The sequence below is a fragment of the Ochotona princeps genome, chromosome 10 (genome assembly GCF_030435755.1).
Source record: "Ochotona princeps isolate mOchPri1 chromosome 10, mOchPri1.hap1, whole genome shotgun sequence".
Lineage (NCBI taxonomy): Eukaryota > Metazoa > Chordata > Mammalia > Lagomorpha > Ochotonidae > Ochotona > Ochotona princeps.
In genome coordinates, this window is record NC_080841.1 from 66,596,426 (window position 1) to 66,616,570 (window position 20,145).

The 20,145-nt window shown below is 38.3% G+C and overlaps 2 protein-coding genes across 3 annotated transcripts in view; both read left to right on the forward strand.

Annotated features, from left to right (window-relative positions):
• Positions 1–20,145, forward strand: part of DIP2C (disco interacting protein 2 homolog C) — a 408,787-nt gene that overhangs the window by 261,813 nt on the left and 126,829 nt on the right. For both annotated transcript variants that reach the window (XM_058669544.1, XM_058669545.1), the window contains 2 exons: positions 6,220–6,345; positions 17,045–17,254. In XM_058669544.1, the coding sequence (XP_058525527.1) occupies positions 6,220–6,345; positions 17,045–17,254 (336 nt within the window). The remainder of the gene's footprint in view (positions 1–6,219; positions 6,346–17,044; positions 17,255–20,145) is intronic.
• Positions 7,535–15,436, forward strand: LOC101522399 (adenylate kinase 4, mitochondrial-like). The gene is given in 4 exon segments (XM_058669681.1): positions 7,535–7,544; positions 14,644–14,798; positions 14,800–14,823; positions 14,825–15,436. Coding segments are annotated over 4 exon segments (681 nt in total). The 3' UTR covers positions 15,317–15,436.

Genomic DNA, 20,145 nt, shown 5'->3' on the forward strand with positions numbered 1-20,145 from the left:
AGATTTTTAATTTTTTTTTTAATAATGATTACATGATTGATCAGGGTGGGAAGAATTGAGGTTTAGGGAAAATTGGATGAGTTCATTGCTTCCAAATTTGCTGTTTCTTTTTGTTGTTCCTGGGGGAAGGGGAGAAACAAAGGGGGAACCACTTACGACTTTGCACACATCCCAGTACCCAGGGATGAGGAACCATCACCACCTTGTATCAACACAGAGTCTCAGTGTGTACATATTGCAAGGGTTCTATCCAATTCTTTCTCCAGATTAGAAAAGTTTTCATTTATTATTTCATTGAATATACTTTTTTTAAAGATTTATTTATTTTTATTACAAAGTCAGATATACAGAGAGGAGGAGAGACAGAGAGGAAGATCTTCCATCCGATGATTCACTCCCCAAGTGAGCTGCAACAGCCAGTGCTGTGCCAATCCCAAGCTAGGTGCCAGGAGCCTCCTTCAGGTCTCCCATGTGGGTGCAGGGTCCTAAGTCTTTGGACCATTCTCAACTGCTTTCCCAGGCCACAAGCAGGGAGCTGGATGGGAAGTGGAACTGCCAGGATTAGAGCCAGCTCCCATATGGGATCCTGGGCTTTCAAGGTGAGAACTTTAGTCGCTAGGCCACGCCACCGGGCCCATTGAATATACTTTTAACCCCAGCTTCTCTTTCTGCACCTTCTGGGACTCCCAAAAATCTTATATTGAGCCTTTTAATAGTATCTTTTGATGTTTGGACACTTTTTTTTTTAAAGATTTATTCATTTTATTACAGCCAGATATACACATAAGAGGAGAGACAGAGAGGAAGATCTTCCGTCTGATGATTCACTCCCCAAGTGAGCTGCAACGGGCCGATGCTGCACCAATCCGAAGCCGGGAACCTGGAACCTGGAACCTCTTCTGGGTCTCCCACGCGGGTGCAGTGTCCCAATGCATTGGGCCGTCCTCAACTGCTTTCCCAGGCCACAAGCAGGGAGCTAGATGGGAAGTGGAGCTGCCGGGATTAGAACCGGCGCCCATATGGGATCCCGGGGCTTTCAAGGCGACGACTTTAGCCGCTAGGCCATGCTGCCAGGCCCGGCACTTTTTTTTTTTAGCTTGACCCGGCTCTGCTTCCAGATTTTTTATTATTTCCCCATGGTGACAGGAAATATCTTCCAATTTTGAACTTCTTTCTTCTGCTTCATTCATTCTATTATTGAGACTCTCCAGTATTATTTGAATTTATCCCACTGTATTCTTAATTTCTGAAATATCAGCTTTTGTTTGTATGTGCTTCGCATTGTTTAAACTCCTGTATGTGCTTCTCATTGTTCAGCTTTATAAAGAGTTTTCTGAATTCTTTGTACCCCATTTTCTCAATGTCTTCCTCAGTTATCTCTGTGGGTGATAAAGGCTTTTACTCCTTTGCCCGATAGTCTTTAGTAACATTCACAGTGCCTCTCTCTCTTCTTTTACCTTTTGTCATCACAATTCTGGTTGACAGATTCTTTCCCTTAGGGCAGGTTTCTAAGATGTGTTACCCACAGGTCAATATTCCTTTCTTTGATGATTTGTGAGAGTACTTCTAAAATTTTGTGGGGGAAATGGAGTGATAAATTTTGTGCCAATATTTTTTTTGAATTCGTGTATGAAGCTGCCTTGTATTAATGCCACATTGAAATCCAAGGCTAAAATCACTGTCTATTCACATGAAATTGGGAACTGCCACTTCCTACCCTTCTCATACAAGGAAGCATCTTTGAACACCTTTTGGTAGTTTCATGCATTGTTCCTCATAAACAATAGAATATAAGCATTCTCTTCCCTATAAAATGAAAGGTACTGTTGTAGAGCAAAAATTGTTCTCTCCTGACTAGGAATTTTATCTTTTTAAGTCATATGTATTTCTGGCATTCATTAGAATTCTGAGTGTCTGTTGTATTAGCAGCAAACCTTGTTACTATTGGTTGACACTGTGAAGTCTCATTACAAGGAGATCACAATGTCTATATATATGTTGACCCTTCTGTCATCCTTCCCCATGCCTTCATACACGTGGGAGATTTCTATTCATCATTTTCCCCCTTTCATGGTCTCTCATCTAGTTTCTAATTCAAGTCACTGAATGAAAACTGCATCCAGGACATTTGTAATTAAGGTTATGTAGGACACTTAATCAAGTGCTCTAATGGGTTGCTGATCTAACACAGCTGCCAGATTTCATTCATAGATTCATTTTGTAAAAAGGATTCTGGGTTTTCTAGGGAGAATTTGTTTTGGGGCAACCTATTTACCCATGTTATCATATTTTCTGCTCATGAGCTCCTTTAGAATTGTTCTTCATTTTAAGCTGAGAATGATGAGGTTTTTCATTATATGTGGCAAATGTTCTTTTTCCAGTCTTATGAAAAAGCACACTCAGAGTGGAAAGGTTCCATCATTTTTCCTCTGGCGTTGTAATCTACCCTGAGTCATCTTCCTTTCCTCACTCACCTGCAGGCTTTGACTCTCTATGATGTGCAGCCTTTTAAGCAGTGGATGTTTTAGGAGACACCTTCACCGGTTAGCAGCTGTGAGTTTTTTCTTTCCAGTAGATAGCTGGGCAGACACCCAGTTTTGTTGAGGAGAGCAAAAGATAGATGCAAAGCTGCGAGGACTAGAAGGGCCACCCAGTGTGTGGCTTGGTCTCCTCCTGATTGCCTCTGTCCACTGAGACCTTCCAGTTTCCCCTGTACCCAATTTTAAAGTGTTGTCTGACATTCCTTTTTGGTTTGGGTATTTTGAGTTAGTCTGAAATCATTGAAACACTTCTGTGGCTCAACACATGGAGGTAAATGCTGACTCAGATATTCGATTTAACATAGCAGAAGGTGCTTTTGGTTAAAATTAGGCTGCACAGCTCAAGAGCTAACTTGGGACATAAACTTCAGCTCTAGGAAAGTTACTATATTCCACTTTTTTGCATCATTTTATTGGATTCACATGCGGTCTGAGAACCTGCATTGAACATGCCCAAGAAGCCAGTTTGAATCCTTGATGTTACTACTCAATACGTAGTTTGGCAGAGTCTTCACAGTACTGTTGTAGATGTTTTCCACTGGTTGGAAAGCTATTGTTTGTGGGTAGAAGAAAATGTAGATTTGTCTCTTAAAAATTCTCAGTTTTAAGATTAGTTATTTGTACTATTCACTTTTCTTGATATAATCAACAGTCTGATGTCTTTGTAGTTCCAATCATATTGTTTGCTTGTGTTACCTGAGCCTGGCAGGTCAGCTGTTGGCAAACTACTGTGCCCTGTTTTCATCCTGGAGCAGAAACAACAGAAGCAGCCCCTGGCTGGGGCATACTGCTGTTTGGGGATTAAAAATATTCCATTGTGTTCTTCCAGTTTTGTAAACAAAGAAGACCTACCTACAGTGCTAAGTTTCAAACATGCCTTTTACTTTATGAAAAAAAAAAATTCACAGTGCTTAAAAGTTTAATTATTGTGTGCAGCAAACAAACCAACCCACATTTGTTTGATATAGGAATCTCGCCCTGTGGTTCAGATGCCTGTGTGCCATATAGGAATGTGTGGCTTCCAATTGTGTCTGGCTTCCTGCCAAGGCAGATGTAGGGAAGCAGTGGTGAAGACTTAAGGAGTTGGGTCTCTGCTACCAGCTGGAAGACCTATAGTGAGCTCTTCTCCTTCACAGACCAATGGATAGGAACTCTACCTATCTGCCTCCTTGATTCTCTTGCAAATTGTGTACGTGTGTGCTTGTGTGCACAAAACTTCTGTCTGAATGTTGAGGTCATTCATGCTCAAGGGAAAAAAAATTTCCAAATGTTGGAAGGAGGAGTAGAAAACAATATAGTGTTAGTTGATCTTCAGATGTCTATTGTTAATATTTTGATATGATACATTGAACTTTTTAAAAAAAGTATTTATTTGGAAAGCAGAGTTACACAGAGAGAGGGAGACAGAGAGAAATATGGATTTCTTATTCCATACTGATCATAAATGCCTGCTTGTATCTTTTCCTCCTAAGTTCTTGATGGAACATGGTTCATTTTGGGTTGATGTGGCACAGATAGTGACTGTGGGTGCTGTAGCTGCTTCTGTGAGGAGTCGGCTGCCTTATGTAGTAGCTACCTGATCCCTGACCATGTAGGCATGTCTTTAAAAAAAAAAACAGTTCTTAGGACCATTTATAACACATTATCCTCTTTCCTTCCAATGTCCTCATCCTTGCTTCCATTCAACAGATAGTTTCTGGCAGAATTGAGAAGTATAGTCCGAGTGGGGAGCTAAAGGAAGTATGCATAATTGCCATCAGTTTGTGTGAAAAATCCAGCTGTTGCAGTTCATTTGTTAAACTTCTTAAACTGTAAAAGTCAGTCATTTCTGCCAGACTCATGAATGATAAATGTATACGTGGAACTTGTTTTTTGTTGGATCATCTGCGGCAAAATGGAGGGACTACATATATTCAAAAATGTAGATGAAACCGAACTGTCTATTGTTTTGTTTGCCAAACTTGGCACTTTAGGCTGAGATTCCCAATCCACTTTTCCCAGCACACTCTCACTCATCCCTTGAGATAGCAGAATCTCACAATAGTGTAGTGTTCTCATATATTCCAGCCAGAAAAATCATACCTTGACTTTCTTACCCCTTAGCGCTGCTAAGCTAAACTGCATAAGCACTTTATCTTTAAAATCTTCACCTCTGTGGCTGTTGAAGAAATTGAGAGTGTAAAAGTACTGACTTAGCAATAAATACACTACATATAATCATTTGTTTATGTATGTATGCACACATACACTTCAAAAACTTGTATGGGGTATTTGACAGTGGTAGCACTTACAATTTTTTTCTTCAGAAAAGAATGAAAGAATTTTACTTGTGATTAATTTTGTTGATATTGTTCAACATCTTGCCTTTGTCCAGAGAGATGGAGGAATTGATTTTTATTACCAAGTGAACTTAGAAGTCATTTCAGTTGAAGGTACAGAACACTGTTGAGTATTGTTGGAGGTGAGTGTGTACTATTATCATGTAAAAAACTCCCTTTGTTTCTGATCTGGAAATATTCTGGCTTCTGTCAGTCACCCATGAGATGGTGGCAGAGTGCTCATACAGAGAGCGGCAATAAGTCCTCCTCCTCAGAATAGTTTGGAGTGTTGGAAGGGTTGTCATGTCAGGACGGTGGCTTCCAGCTGGCTTTTTGGCTACTCCTGCGGTCATCTCTGCAGCTGCAAGAATGATCCCACAGAAGTGGAGTTCGCAGTGTGCTCTTCCCTTGCTTGGAAAGTCCTAGGTGCTTTCTTGCCATCCTTAGCTTAGGTGTCAGACATCTTGCCATAGCTGTTGAGTCTGCATTCTGTTAGTCCCACCTCTCCTCACCTACCAGCCATCACTCAGAATGGTAATCTTTGCTTGCATTGGTTTCATTCTGCCAACACTGTTCTCATTTACAGTTAGGGGCCTGCAATTCCGTTTTTCCCTGTACCTTGGAGAGTCTCATCTTGACAGTCAATGGCTAGTTCATTTTTGATATTCACATTTTATATTAAGAGACTCTTCCCTGGCTGCACACTTAAGGGGGGCTACTAGTGCATCTCTATAATACCCTGCTTTCATTCTCTGCCCTGATTGACTACTGTCTGTCTCTTACCTTTTACAATGCCTCTTGCATGAGACCCAAAGTCTAAATCTATCTACTCACCACCACTGAATTTCACTCCTAAGGATGCTACTTTGGAGAATAGGCACCTAATTAAGTACATGTGAAATTAATGCAATGGCTTAATATCCATAAAATACTTCATAATATGTGATTGCTCAATAAGCGTAGCCTGTGACTATTGCTAACACATTGTATAGGGTGCACAGTTCTCTCATCCTGATATCAGAATAGATCGTGGAGCTCAAACAAATGACCTGTAAAGAAATATCTAGAGATCAGGATCCACCCACTTAAAGAGAGAAATCACAGGACAATTTACAGCATGTATTAGATTATTTATACAGATTCTATGGTAGTAAAAGACTGCAAGTCAATTTCCATGGCTTTTTGATGGGGCTTTTACACTGGGAAGTTTTAACTTTGCTTTCCTTCCACACCCATCCATTTTGCAAGACAGGTGGAAAGATGAACTGTGCCAGTGGGATGGAGAGAAAGAAAAGAGTCTGTGCCTTCTGGCTCCTGGGCTGATCCCTGCAGCAGCTGAGCTCTCTCTGTCTTTGTTTTAGATGTCCATACGGAAGCTGTTCAGGCTGCTCTTGCCAAACACAAAGAGAGGAAGATGGCAGTGCCTATGCCTTCCAAACGCAGGTCCCTGGTTGTGCAGACCTCGATGGATGCCTACACACCTCCAGGTGAGTGGCTCGCGGACTGTACTTCACCTTTTATGTGTGGTTTGCATGTCTTGAAACTGGCTTCCAGCCCAGCAATTCATCATTGTAAGAACATACACTTGTATTATTTTTGAATGACACATCATGTAGGTAGTAGATAATATCAGGTCAGGGTAACTAATATTTTCATCATAAACCATTCATTATTTCTTCATGTTGGGAGCATTTAAAATCCTCTGAATTAACTGTTTTGAAATATTGTTGTCATAATTCACTTGTTGCTATCCAGCTGTACCCCCGTACCCTGCACTCACTATCTGTCATTCTCCATCCTTTTCTCCTGCCCTCCCCACAAATTTCCCACTTTCTGGTAAGCACTGTTTCACCCTGTACTTCTGCGAAGTCAGTGTTTGAGCTTCTACATATGTGCAAGGACACAGTGTTTATCTATCTGTGTATAATTTATTTCATTTAACATAATACCCTGCGGTTGTATCCATATTACTGCAGATGACAAAATTCCATCCTTTCTATGGATAAATAATATTACGTGAAAGCAATCCTTCTAGCTTTCTAAACATTGATGCTATAGTTGAGATTTTGTGGACCAGAAGTCCAGAAACAGTATAGGAATTAAACTAAGAAGGAAAATTAGCATTACGTATATATATAAATACAAATATATATATACATATACACATATTTGAGTCCCAGCTGCTCTGTTTCCTGTCCAATTCCCTGCTAAGGGCTTGCAAAGTAAGGAAAAGATAGTTCATATGCTTGGATCTCTGCACTCACGTGGAAGTCAAAGACCCAAAAGAAGCTCCAGGCTTGGCCTGACCCTGCACCTACTGTTGTGGCCATTGGGGAATAAACAAATGAATTAAAGACTTCCAGCTCTCTTTTTCTCTCTTCTTCTCTCTAACAGCCTTTAAATAAAGAAATACTTTTTTTAAACTTTTTTTCATTTACTTATTCATATAGAAAAGTTGTGTGTGTATAGTTCTAATTCAAGTTGGGAGAAAACTTTCTTCTGCTTACATAGTTATGTATATTTTTCCTGCCTTTATAATATAAATATACTATATCACTATAGTGTTTAAAAAAGCATGTGAATTATGTGCAAGCTCCCACATCATGTTTTAACTTTTATAAGCTATCAGTTCCTGTCACAGAAGCTCAATCCCAGCATTCTGATGTGAATGCAACCATGGCAATATGTCAGTGAATGAGTTTGGCTCTGTACCAATAAAGCTTTATTAACAAAAATAGTGTTTGCTCCACAGACCTGTTTATTCCTGTTCTACATAGCTTGACGTAATAGCTTATTTATATTTCCACTATATAATTTGCTTCTATTTAACTTTAAGCTCCTAAAGTTACCCAAATTATTGATTTTCCTTTGCCCTAACAATTATAAATTCTATCATAATCTTCAAAGCCAAAGTGAGTCAGAAAAGCTGTTATCTGCATATTTGAAACAGAGGATATTGATCCTATGAAATCTTTTTCTGTGAATTTGTTTCACCATTATTCCTGTCCTGGTTACAGATCATCATTTGTAGACCTTGATTACCTTGAATACCAGTTTGAAAGGTTTTAATGCAAGAAAAACATAAGGTAGAGTAAGAATAGTTGAATACATGCAACATTTTTTGGGAGGTTTTATATATATATATATATATATGTAGAGAGAGAGAGAGAAGGTTATTCTTAAGTATTGGCAAGAAGTAAAGATATTAATAGGAAACACTTTTAGAGATGAGGCTAGATATATATACCTATCTATAGATAGATATCTATCTATAGCTAGATATATATCTATAAACCTATATCTATAGATAGATATCTATATACCTATATACCTACATCTATCTATAGATAGGTAGATATAGGTATATAGATAGATCTCTATATATATATCTATATATACAGATATATAGGTATATAGGTATAGGTATATAGATATATAGGTATATATATAGGTGTATAGGTGTATATATAGGTATACATCTGTATATAGGTATATATATCTATATATAGGTAGCTATAGCTATATATCTATATATAGAGATATATATCTATATATAGGTATATATAGGTGTATATATATATCTATATATAGGTATATATATAGATATAGACATATAGATATATAGATACAGATAGACATAGATATATAGATATACAGATAGATCTATATATACACCTATATATAGGTGTATATATATCAGTATTTCAGTCAACTCAGTTATTCAGCTGTGTTTTTTACATGTAAGAGTACTAAGTTTTCTAGGAAAGAGGTTAAATGATATGTATTTGGGGAGGTTATAACTTGGTTTTTAATTTACAAGTGTTCTAAGAAATACTTCTCATATCAAGAATGTAATATTCTGATAGTCAAGGAAGTTCTTTTTACTAATTTTCTTATTTAGATTCCTTTCTGTTTGCTTAATGCAAAAATGTAATTGGGAACTAATTTTTAAAAATATTATATGGTTATTTCTTTAATTGATTGCTACAGTTTGCAACATATATAACATGAGAAATTATTTGATATGTGTGTATATAGCAAGAAAAATGAACTTGACAAAAATAATAATACTGCTTAAAATATGTTTAATCATATTTCAGAACTGGGCTCTTGTGGAGGAAATAGAAATTTTTTTCTAAACTACTTTTTAGAGACAGAGTTTGAAAGGCAAGAATCCATGTGATTATTCATGTATGTGAGCGCTTGTACTGAATCCATTCACAGAGAAATGGTTTTGCATCATGACGAACATGATGAAAGAAACTTTCATGACAAAAACCTTGTACAGTTTTTTTTGCAAAATATAGGAGAATATTATTGGAAATGTCAGCTTTGTTGAAACATTTATATTTAGGTATTTAACTGGAATGTTCTCTTACACCATATATTTTGTAAACTACAAGCTCAGTCCTAGGGATAATTTCATATGGAATAGATTTGGACATTCATAAATGTCAACATAAAAATGTTTTATTCACAAAGCTGTTTTGTACATAACAGTAGTGTGCCTATTCATTCATATTCATTAACATATTTGAGCAAAATCTATGGTTCTTTTTTTTCTCTATAATGTTTATTGGTTGCTATTAATAGTTGTTGGAACAAACCCACATTAGTATCATATTGAATAAAAAAAATTGGGAGCATTTCCATGAAGATCATGAACTACACAAGGAAGCCCACTTTCACCACTGCTATTCAAAATAGTCCTGAAAGTTTTATCCACAGCTGTTAGACAAGGGAAAGAAATCAAAGGGATACAGATCAGAAAGGAGTCAAATTATCCCTGTGTGTAGGTAACATGATGACGAAAACTGGAAGACTCCATTAATTATACTGCTAGAACTTAGAAGAGAGAGTGGTACAGTTGCAGGATATAAAATGAACACATAAGCACACAAAATGAACACATAAATATCAATAGTTTTTATAAACACAAACAGCTCCATGGCCAAGAAAATTATGCGTTTTAGTCACAATTTCTACAAAAAATGTTAAATACCTTGGAATAAATGTAACTAGAATGTGAGCAATTTCTGCAGTGAAAATTATGAAAAATTGAAGAAATAGAAGGCATCAAAATTATTTTTAAAAAGCTTCCATATTCAGGCATTGATACAATTAATATTATAAAAATATCCATTCTACCGAAAGCCAATTACAGATTCAATGTAATCACAGAGAAAATGCTTATGACATTCTTCTCAGGTGTAGAAAAAAATGCTAAAATGCGTAGTGAAAGTCAGAGAGCCTGAGTAGCTTAAACAATATTAAACAACAGAAACAAAGCAGGAAGCATAACAATACCAGACTTCATGATGTGCTACAGGGCTCATCTATGTGAGCAGAATATGAGAAGAGACCCATACCTTAGACTTTATACAAAAAAAAAAATCAATTTGAAATGGATCTAGCTCTACAGCCTAATACCATCACATTTCTGGAGCAAAACATTGGGAAAGCTCTGCATGACTTAGGCATATGTAAAAACCTCTGGAGAAAGATCCCAAAAGCACAGGCAATTAAAGTAAAAATGAACAAATGATGTTATATCCTGTTAAGATACTTCTTCTGTGCAAAGGAAACTGTCCACAAAGAGGCAACCAACAGAATGGGTGAAAATCCTTGCAAATTATGCAACTGACAGAAAATCCATATCCAGAATGTAAAGAGAGCTCAAGAAACTCAACAACAAATACAGTCAAGAAATGGGCAAAGGACAGGAACAGGCATTTTTCAAGGGATGAAATACAAATGCCCAACAGACACATGAAAAAATAAAGACCAGTAGCCATCATGGAAATGCCAGTAAAAGCCACAATGAGGTATGCCCTCACTACAGTTAAAATGCCCATTATCAAAAAACTGTAGATGCTGGCGAGGATGTGGAGGGAAAATACCCTAATCTACCATTGGTGGGATTGTAAACTAGTGAAGCCATTATGGAAGACAATGTGGAAATTCTTCAAAGAAATGAAAATAGAAATACGATTCAGCCATCCCACTCCTGGGAATTTACCACCAAGAAAATGAAATCACATATGAGAGAGTTACTTGTACCTTCATGTCTGTTACAGTTCACTTCACAGTAGCGAAGATGTAAAATCAACCCACACGTCTGTCAGCTGATGGCTAAATAGATAAAATCTGGTGTATATATGCACTAGAAAATAATACTCCACCATGAAAGAATGAAGTCCTGTATTTTGTAACAAAATGAATGCAACCAGAAACTGTTACACTTAGCAAAATAAGCCAGCCCCAAAAGATAAATATCACGTTTTCTTTGATATGTGACAGCTAACATAGAACACACACAGTATAGCAGTGAAATAAAATGGTCAGTTTGTTAAATGATTGTCATTTTAGCCCATATTTATACTTGAAATGTGATTTTATGGTCTTCTTAGTTTTTACTCCTTGAATATTAGGATTAGTGGCAAATTAAGCCTGTGGATATAGATTGGATTAAAATTTGAGTCTATTTAAGTACAGTTGAAGAGCCAAAGGAAGGAAGGGATACTGGGGGCAGATGAGGGCAGCCAGGGAAATGTGATTGTCTTGTTAGAACTGCAGCTATGAAATACATAAGATGTCTTCTCTATATATGAATAAAAATTGAAAAAGCATAGTTGTTGCAACCCATCTGAACAAATACTGAAGTTAACTTTCTCTGCACAAAATGATTGACTGCTTACCTGTATCATTATTTCTGGAAAAGACCAAAGTAAGGTGGTTGGATTGCTTATCTACCATTGCTAAAAGTGTTTTTTTTGTCCTTTACAAATAAAAACATAAGTATGATTTGCTAAGACTTCTGTGTCTAGTATAGTTGTACACCAGTTGAGAACTGCTTGTTCTCAATATATTGTACTCAAAAAACTGCATGAAGCAAAGGAGACAATCATTTTTAGGTTGTGAACCATAACTGGATAAAAGTGAATCTGAGATCAAGAAACTGAGGTGAGCCCAGAGTTCACAAGTTACATGCCTTCGAGCATAGAAGAACTAGGGTTGGTGCAGAGCACAGCCATCTTACTCATTTGAAGAAACAAGGATAAATGACTAGAGCTTTCCACACATTCACACTAACCAAGAATAAGTCCAGGCATGCTCAAGGCAAGATGATCAGCCAGTAATTAAACTACCTCCTACAGCAAGAATCAAAAGACTTGAGAAGATGATTACAGGATCAAGAGCCTGTTCAGTAACTAAACACTAGATGTCCAGAAAAATCGGAAATATGATCTGTTGTCAAGATGAAAAGCTGTTCATGGAAAATAAGATGATGTCCACTATACCATTAGTAGCCACTCACCATGTCATCCCACACATGAAATGTGACTAGTCTGAACTGAATTTGAACTGAGAAATAGCAGTTAATGAACATTTTCCATTCACTTTTGTATTTTGTGTCTTGAAAAGATTATGAATAGTATTAAAAATGTAAGAGGCAGATACAGGCTCCTCCGCAAATTCCCACAATGACTGGGACTGGGCCAGAGCCCATGAGCTAAATATTAAATTCAAGTCTTCCGTATTGGTAGCCATGTCCCAACTTGAAACATCAACTACTGCCTCATGGAGTCTATAGTAGCAATAAGCTGGGATTGGAACCAGAACTGGAGATTAAATTGAGCCAGTCTCATATGGTATGCTGGTATTCTTAAGTGGCATCTTACCTGGTAGTCAAATGCTGGCTCTGGATTATGAATATATTGACTGGAAAGAAAAACTACTATAATTAATTGTTACTTATGTATTTTTCATGTTTTTATTTAAAAGGTTGAAAATTATAGGACTCTCATTTCTTGTGGAAAGCACTGATCCAGGTATTTGATATAGAGGACAGTTTTTAAATCTGTGATTACCAACGTTCATTCAGGGAATCAAATGAAAATATGCCACAGAGCTAAAGGAAAGTATTATTCCGCTGCTTCAACTGAGCAGAGGGGCAATTAAAAATGAAACTCCCTTATATCCATTATTATTTTAAGTTCAACGCATAAGGAGCTTGGAAGACACCACTCTATCTTATCTAAATAAAAGCTGAACAAACTGAGAAGTCAGCTGCTTTTCTTAGATCCTGAACAGGAGTGAAGTCCTGGGGAAAGCTGGCCCGAGAACTGAAGAGACAGACGGGTGGAAACAGTAAATCACAACACACTGGAGCAGAGCTCTGCAGGGGAACCAGAGCAGCATTAGAAAAACCCGAACTGCGCTGGACAAATTGTTGAAAGCTAGGCCTGGATAAATCTGAGAGTTAACCTGTCAAGCCACAGGCGTTGAAGAACTTTGCCTTTAGAAGCTCAGCTGGTTTGTGAAAGTAAACACCAGAGCGAAACCGTCTCATACTTTGTGCAAAGGGCATGGAAAAGGAATCAATCTTTTTTTTTTTTTTTTTTAAATAAACCTGACCACTCAGTTACTACAATCTGTCCTCAGGAAAAAAACACAAAAGGGTAAAAGCAAATTAAACAAAAAGCAGCCAGCAAAGATAACTATGATACATATTAATTCAAATATTACTCACTTTCAGCACTAACATTCCAGAAACTGTTGAAAGACAGACTGTCAGAGTGAATAAAAGTAAAACAAGACTCAATTACATGTTATCTGTAATAAACAGACTACAAGCATTCAAATGGATGCAGTACAGCGGATGGAGAAAGCTATGGTCGTACATGCTGTTGCTAAGGAAAAAAAAGTGCAAGTTCTTACGACAACAAGGAAAAATTTCAGAGATAAATAAGATCATTGCATACTGAAATAATTGATTTTCCATGAAAGAGGGCTTGATAATGCTTAATGAAAAACACTTAATTTCTGAGAACAGAATATTTTAATGCTGTTAACTAGTTCAGGTGTGAATAATTAGTCTAGCATTCAAAATGCTGTTTACACACGTTTTAAATATTGGTCTACCTGAGTTCCATTCCCATCTCTGGCTCCTGCATCCAGCTTCCCGCTAAGGCAGATTCTGAAAGCCGGAGGTGAAGTAATTGGGTTTCTGCCATCCTTGTGGTCTGAGTTTTCATCTCCTTTTGGTTCAGTCAAGTCCCGACTGCTACAGCTTTTTTTTAGGAGTGAACTGTTGGATTGGAGCTCTTATTCTGTCTCTATCTCAGGTTTTTAGAGAAATAGACTACTGCAGGCAGAAAGTCAATGAAGACAAACTTAATTCAACAATACCATCCGCCAGCTGGCTTTAATTATCTGTAGACTGCTTCTTACACCTGTAGCAGAATATCCAATTTTCCTCAAGCTTGCATGGAACATTCATCAACACAAACCACATTCTGGGCTGTAAGACACACCTGAATACATTTAAGAATAGGAATCAAAGGATCATGTTTTCAACTGCAGTTGAATTACAATGGAAATCAACACAAAAAATAACTGAAGAACACCTTAAAATTACCAGATTATACAGCACATTTTTTAAATAAAGCATTTATCATTGAAACTCTCTCTCAAGGAAAATTCTTCAAATAAGCAGTGCTTAGAGGGAAATTTACAGGATTGAATACATACATTAGAGAAGAAGAAACTCTTAAAGCTAATAAGCTTCCACTGTGGAAAGCTACAGAAGAGTGAATTAAGGTCTAAATAAAAAGAAGAAAAAAGTAACAGCAGAATTCAGTGAAAGACAATAGAGAAAATCATGTGTATCCACGTCTTAAAAAGTTCAAGTCTGGGCGGCCTGAGAGTTCCCTCGCGACCAGAGAGGGTTGAGCAACAAAGTTCGCGAAACTCCAGCTAGGGTCTCCTCCTCGTCGAGGCAGTGGCTTCTAAACTCCTGCCAGCAGTCATCCTCGGGCTGCCCGGCTCGGGAAAAGGCACCGTGTGCCAGATGATTGCCCAGAATTTTGGCCTGCAGCACCTCTCCAGCGGCCACTTCTTGCGGGAGAACATCAAGGCCAACAGGGAAGTTGGTGATAATGGCCAAGAAATACCTAGAGAGAGGCCCTTTTGGTCCCAGATCATGTCATCACACGCCTGATGCTCTCGGAGCTGGAGAGCAGGAGTGGCCAGCACTGGCTTCTGGACGGCTTTCCGAGGACACTAGTACAGGCTGAAGCTTTAGACAAAATTTGTGACCTGGATCTAGTGATCACTTTGAACATTCCGTTTGAGACGTTGAAAGATCGGCTCAACCGTCATTGGATTCACCCTCCCAGCGGTAGAGTGTATAATATGGACTTCAACCCGCCTCATGTGCATGGAATTGATGACATCACTGGGGAAGCATTAATCCAACAAGAGGAAGATAAGCCTGAAGCAGTTGCTGCGCGGCTAAGACGGTATAAGGACACTGCGAAGCCAGTCATTGAGCTATACAAGAGACGAGGAGTGCTCCACCAGTTTTCAGGGACGGAGACTAATAAAATATGGCCTTATGTTTACACACTTTCCTCAAACAAGATCACACCTATTAAATGCAGACAGGCATTCTGAGCTTGCTCAGTGGAAGAACCAGGAAGATGTGGTCATTCATTCAATTGTGTGTAGTATTGGTGCCGTGTCCAACTTAAAAGTTAGCTGCAACAGCTTCCAGCATTTTTTCTAGTTTACATGGTGAAGCGATAGGAAAATTGAGTAGAACGAGCTCACAACTAGGCACTCCTGCCTCTCCTTCCACATGTGGCCAGCCCTTCCCAGGGAAGCAAGTATAGGCTGGTATTGAGGTGGTGAATAACCTGAGCTCCAGCTGACTTCTGATGGCCGTCTTGCTGCCATAGCAGCCTCCTTTTACCCACAATGGCAGTATTTCCTGGTTTTTCCCATGCCCCACGGCTGTTGAACCACATATGTGATGCATCCCAGGCTTTGTCTCAGGTACTAGCAAATGTGTTGTCCTAATGACAACGGAATTGAAACTGTTGTTCTCAGTGGGTGATTCTCTGATAGTGTTGTTTTCCCAAGTAAGAGTGATTCCTTCTTGGCATCCATGCTCCAAAGAATGTTTGCTCTTTGGAACTTTTGGATTAAAACGTTTTGACTTGCAAAAAAAAAAAAGTTCAAGTCTGAACTTATAAAATGTGTAAGTTTCATGTTTATATAGATTACATTTCTGTATAAATTATGTACAAGGTCAAGTTGAGACCAGAGAATTTTCAGACACCTAGTATTGGTGGCTTTGCTAATAAATATCTAACAACTAAACGTATAAAAGCTTTCAGAAAGCCTAGGTCATAAGATAATGATGGAGCAGTAATGTAAATATTCCTTACTATGATTATTTTATTAAAAGGATTTCTGTTTCTTAAGATTGCCAGTACTCTTGTTAAATGTTCCAGGGTTGCTCACACATCTTTCTTCCTGGCATCTCAGATAAGTCGCTTGTAGGTAGAATCCTAGCTGGCGTTCCTGCATTGAAGTTCAGATAATCAGTGTATGAGTAATTCACTCTTAAAACCTGTGCTATTAAGTAAAGCATTATTAAATATTTTCATTAATTAAAAAACAATGTGTATTTCTCTCAAGTCTTGACATCCAGTTTTCACAGACAAAAATAAATCAACAAACTAACAAAAAATTTTATAACTTAGTTCTGTCAAACTAAATGGTTTGAGAACAAAATGTGATATGGTATAAGTTTATCATATTGCACCCTCAGAAGAGGCTGAGCTTGCAGAGCGTAAACAGTGGCAGAAAGAAGGTAGAGACTCCGTTATTAAGTGCATTTTTTCCCGTGCCCTTTCTTCATCAATACCTTCATCTTTGAGAAGGTCAGATAATTGTTCTCAAACTGAACGTTAAAAATCAATTTTAGCTCAGAAAAAAAAATTAGGACTAAAAATTCATACTTTGAAACAGGAGAGTAGCAAATGCATTTTGAACCTTAGAGAATGCCACCCCATACTTCACACTCAGTGGATGGAGGCAGAGAAATCATTTCATTTCTTCCCAAGCTGTTGGGTGATAGCAATCAGTGCCTTTGACTAAGATTTATATTATCAAAGTAAGCATTTTATCTAATATTTATGTAAGGTGTTCTGGGTAAAACAATTTATTGTACTAAAAATGATTTTAAAAAGTGGGATGACTCCTCAAAAGCGTTTGAGGTACTCATCACATGGTTACTTTGTAAGGTGTGTGCGTGTTGGCAGTGTTCAGAGAGGAGCTGAAATTGGTGTTGCTTTGCTGCAGTCCGTAGTAATTCACATCTCTTTTTCCACACAGATACCTCTTCTGGTTCAGAAGATGAAGGCTCGGTGCAGGGAGATTCCCAGGGTACCCCCACCTCCAGCCAAGGCAGCATCAATATGGAGCACTGGATCAGCCAGGCCATCCACGGCTCTACCACATCTACCACCTCCTCTTCCTCCACACAGAGCGGGGGCAGTGGGGCTGCCCACAGGCTAGCAGATGTCATGGCCCAGACACACATAGGTAAGTGCACTTGGAAGGCTGGCTTTCCCTTGTTTCCCTTCTTCCTTTGTCTCATCCATGTAACCACTGAGCAGCCCTGTCAATCCATACATGTTCTCCTCTTTGTTCTGATTCTACCCAATCAGGAGAATGCAGGGGCTCCCTGCTCTCAGCTGCTCTGGTTTTATTGTTTCTGAAATGCTACCCTGTTGGCTTTTACCACCTCCATCTCTCTAACAGAAGCTGTGGAGCTTGCTGTTCACAAAGGGACGCATTCGCCTTCATTAGGGAAATCGGCCTGCATGTTTTCTGCTTACATGTTTGCTTGCATATACTCCTAATCAAATTGTGGTAGTGCTGGCAAATAAGATGGGCAATTGCAATGCAGAATTGCCATGACTTTGGGAACCATTTAAGCTCACACTGCTGAGATTTCTTGAGTGCTTCACGCTGCTTTTTACATAGGTCCTATGTTTTAGAAGAAACATGAAGTTAGGAAGCCTTGTCTTGAGACACAACAGTAGGAGAAAGGCAAATTATTAGAGGGAAATGGGCTCTGTGAGTTGCGTGAGATATATGAAATGTATGATAGATCACATGTTGTCCCACCCCCATTTGGGCCCTGTGTGTCTATTACGCATCTTGTCCTGGGGCAAGTCCTCTTCTAGTGTGCTTGGGGAGAAGTAGGATGTCCAGATCTCCTCTGATCTATTTTTAGCTGTGGACCAAGATCTTTAAATAGGTCAGTGAGAGTTCTTCATAGAGTAAACTGCTTGCCTTGAATGTGGTTCGGAATGGTCTTTCAATTAAGATAGAAATGCAAAGGAGGGATGATTATCCAGGACCCCAGAAGGCCAGTACATACAGAATTGCCTCCAATCATAGAGCATGGGAGACAGGTGCACACTCGCCATGCTAGATCCAAAACCGATGCCGAGAAATCTATCTGACTATCTACAGAATGGGTAAGTGTAATGAATGAATTAAACAATCCACGAACAGGTACCCACAGTGTTTAATTCTATGTCATTAATTGCTTGACAGCCAGAAGAGTTTCAGACTGACATCTTAGATCTCAGCCCTGTTAAGCACTCGGGGAATACAGTCAAAGCTAAAGGCATCGACTCTTCGCATACCCCAAAACAAGTCTATTTGTCTGCTATGAGGAGTGCTGCCTCTGCTCTTATTTCCATTAACTGATGCTGGCATCTTAAAGTCATTTCTGCCTGTTTGAGTTTGTTAATGGGAGAAGACTATTAGAAATCATTTTTTTTAGCTCTCAGAACTTTAGTGAGTAAGAAGGAGAAGATAGGAGTATTATTCAAAAGTTTTCACAGGCATTTATTAAATTTTAGTTTAACACCTTTTCAGAAACAGATATGCCAGTTAATGTAAGCTGCTAGCCTCTATGTGAAACTGAGTACATCTAAAAACTGACCTAAAATGAGAGGCCATCAGATATGTGTGTAAAATGAAGTTTCTTCTTGAGTATGACACAAGAAACCAGGCTAGTGGCTGAGGCTGTCTCAGCTATCCCTGGCACCTGCATTCAGAGTTGAGACAGCACCTGTGGCTTGGAAGGCTTCACCTTCTCTCACTGTATTCACTTCTAAGGACAGGCAAAGAACCCTGAAAGGAACAGTGCACAGTTCTGACACAATTAATCACTGCTTAGAACACTGGAGGAAATTATAGCATGGAGAATTAAAATTATCAAGACTATAAAAGGTTGCATTACTCGTGTATATCAGGACTTAGTGTAGCCTAAATATAAATCTCAAGCGCTTGTGTGACATTTCAGCAGTGGCACCAAGACAAGTTCCTAGAATACCTGGGAATTTTTCTGTAAGCAGAGATTTCTTTTGCTGAAGAAAACAGTCATAAAATACTGAAGCATGTTGAGAAAAGAATTAAAGTGTTTTATTTCTGCGACAGAACAAAAGAAGTCTGAGATTGACAGCATCTGACCCTTGTTGAGATTGTCAGAATTAACTTTACAAGAAAATAGCTTGAGTGTGTGTGATTATTTTAAGGAATTTAGTGGAAAAAATAAGCTCCTGTGTTGCAATTGCTGATTTCTGCTTGTGAAGGCACTTGAGTAGATAATATAGACACTTCTTTTACCAGAGAGGGAAAAATGCCAAGGGGTTAAAGACCATCCATTTGTCACAAAGTGGACAGTTCCTCCTTGTGAAGATCAAACTACAAGGTTTTGGGTTTTTTTGGTTCTTTGGTTTGATTTTTTTTGTTTCTTGTGGGTTTTTCTGCAAACATAATTGTGCCCGTAATTAAAGGAGAATTTCTCACAGTATCTCAGTAGTCAGGTTTAGCTTAGGACTCAAAATCTGGATCCATTTCATTCTGCTTTTTCTCTTGCTTTGCTATCCTGGAAGACATGCTTTACTGTTCTATTTAATAGTATCAACAAGGATGTTGCATCCTGAGGATGCAGGGACTGAGGAGGTGTACACTGGGGATGCAAGAAAACCAGACCTGCCTTTAAGCCAACACTGTGTATCACAAAGGAGAATCATGAATGGGGTGCATGCACTTTAGGCCCACTCTCCACAGCATGAGACTGAATGACTGCTGATCATCATTAGGAAGCATGTACCAAGAGTCCTTTTGTGTGCAGTGTTTTTTAAAATGATTAAAAGAGAGAACAATGCTGCAAAATATTGAATCAGTATTAAAAAGAGTAGAATTTAGAACAAGTTGAATTGATGGGATGATTTTTACCTTTAAGAGGTATATTTGTAAAAAAACAAAATCAAGAATAATACAAGCACTAGTTAGCTCAGTAAAAATGGGGACATTGAATTGAAACTATATTAGTGAACACATACAGGAAGAAATAGCAAAGCAGAATAGATATTATTTGTGTACACTCAGCATCAAACTTTGAAATCTAG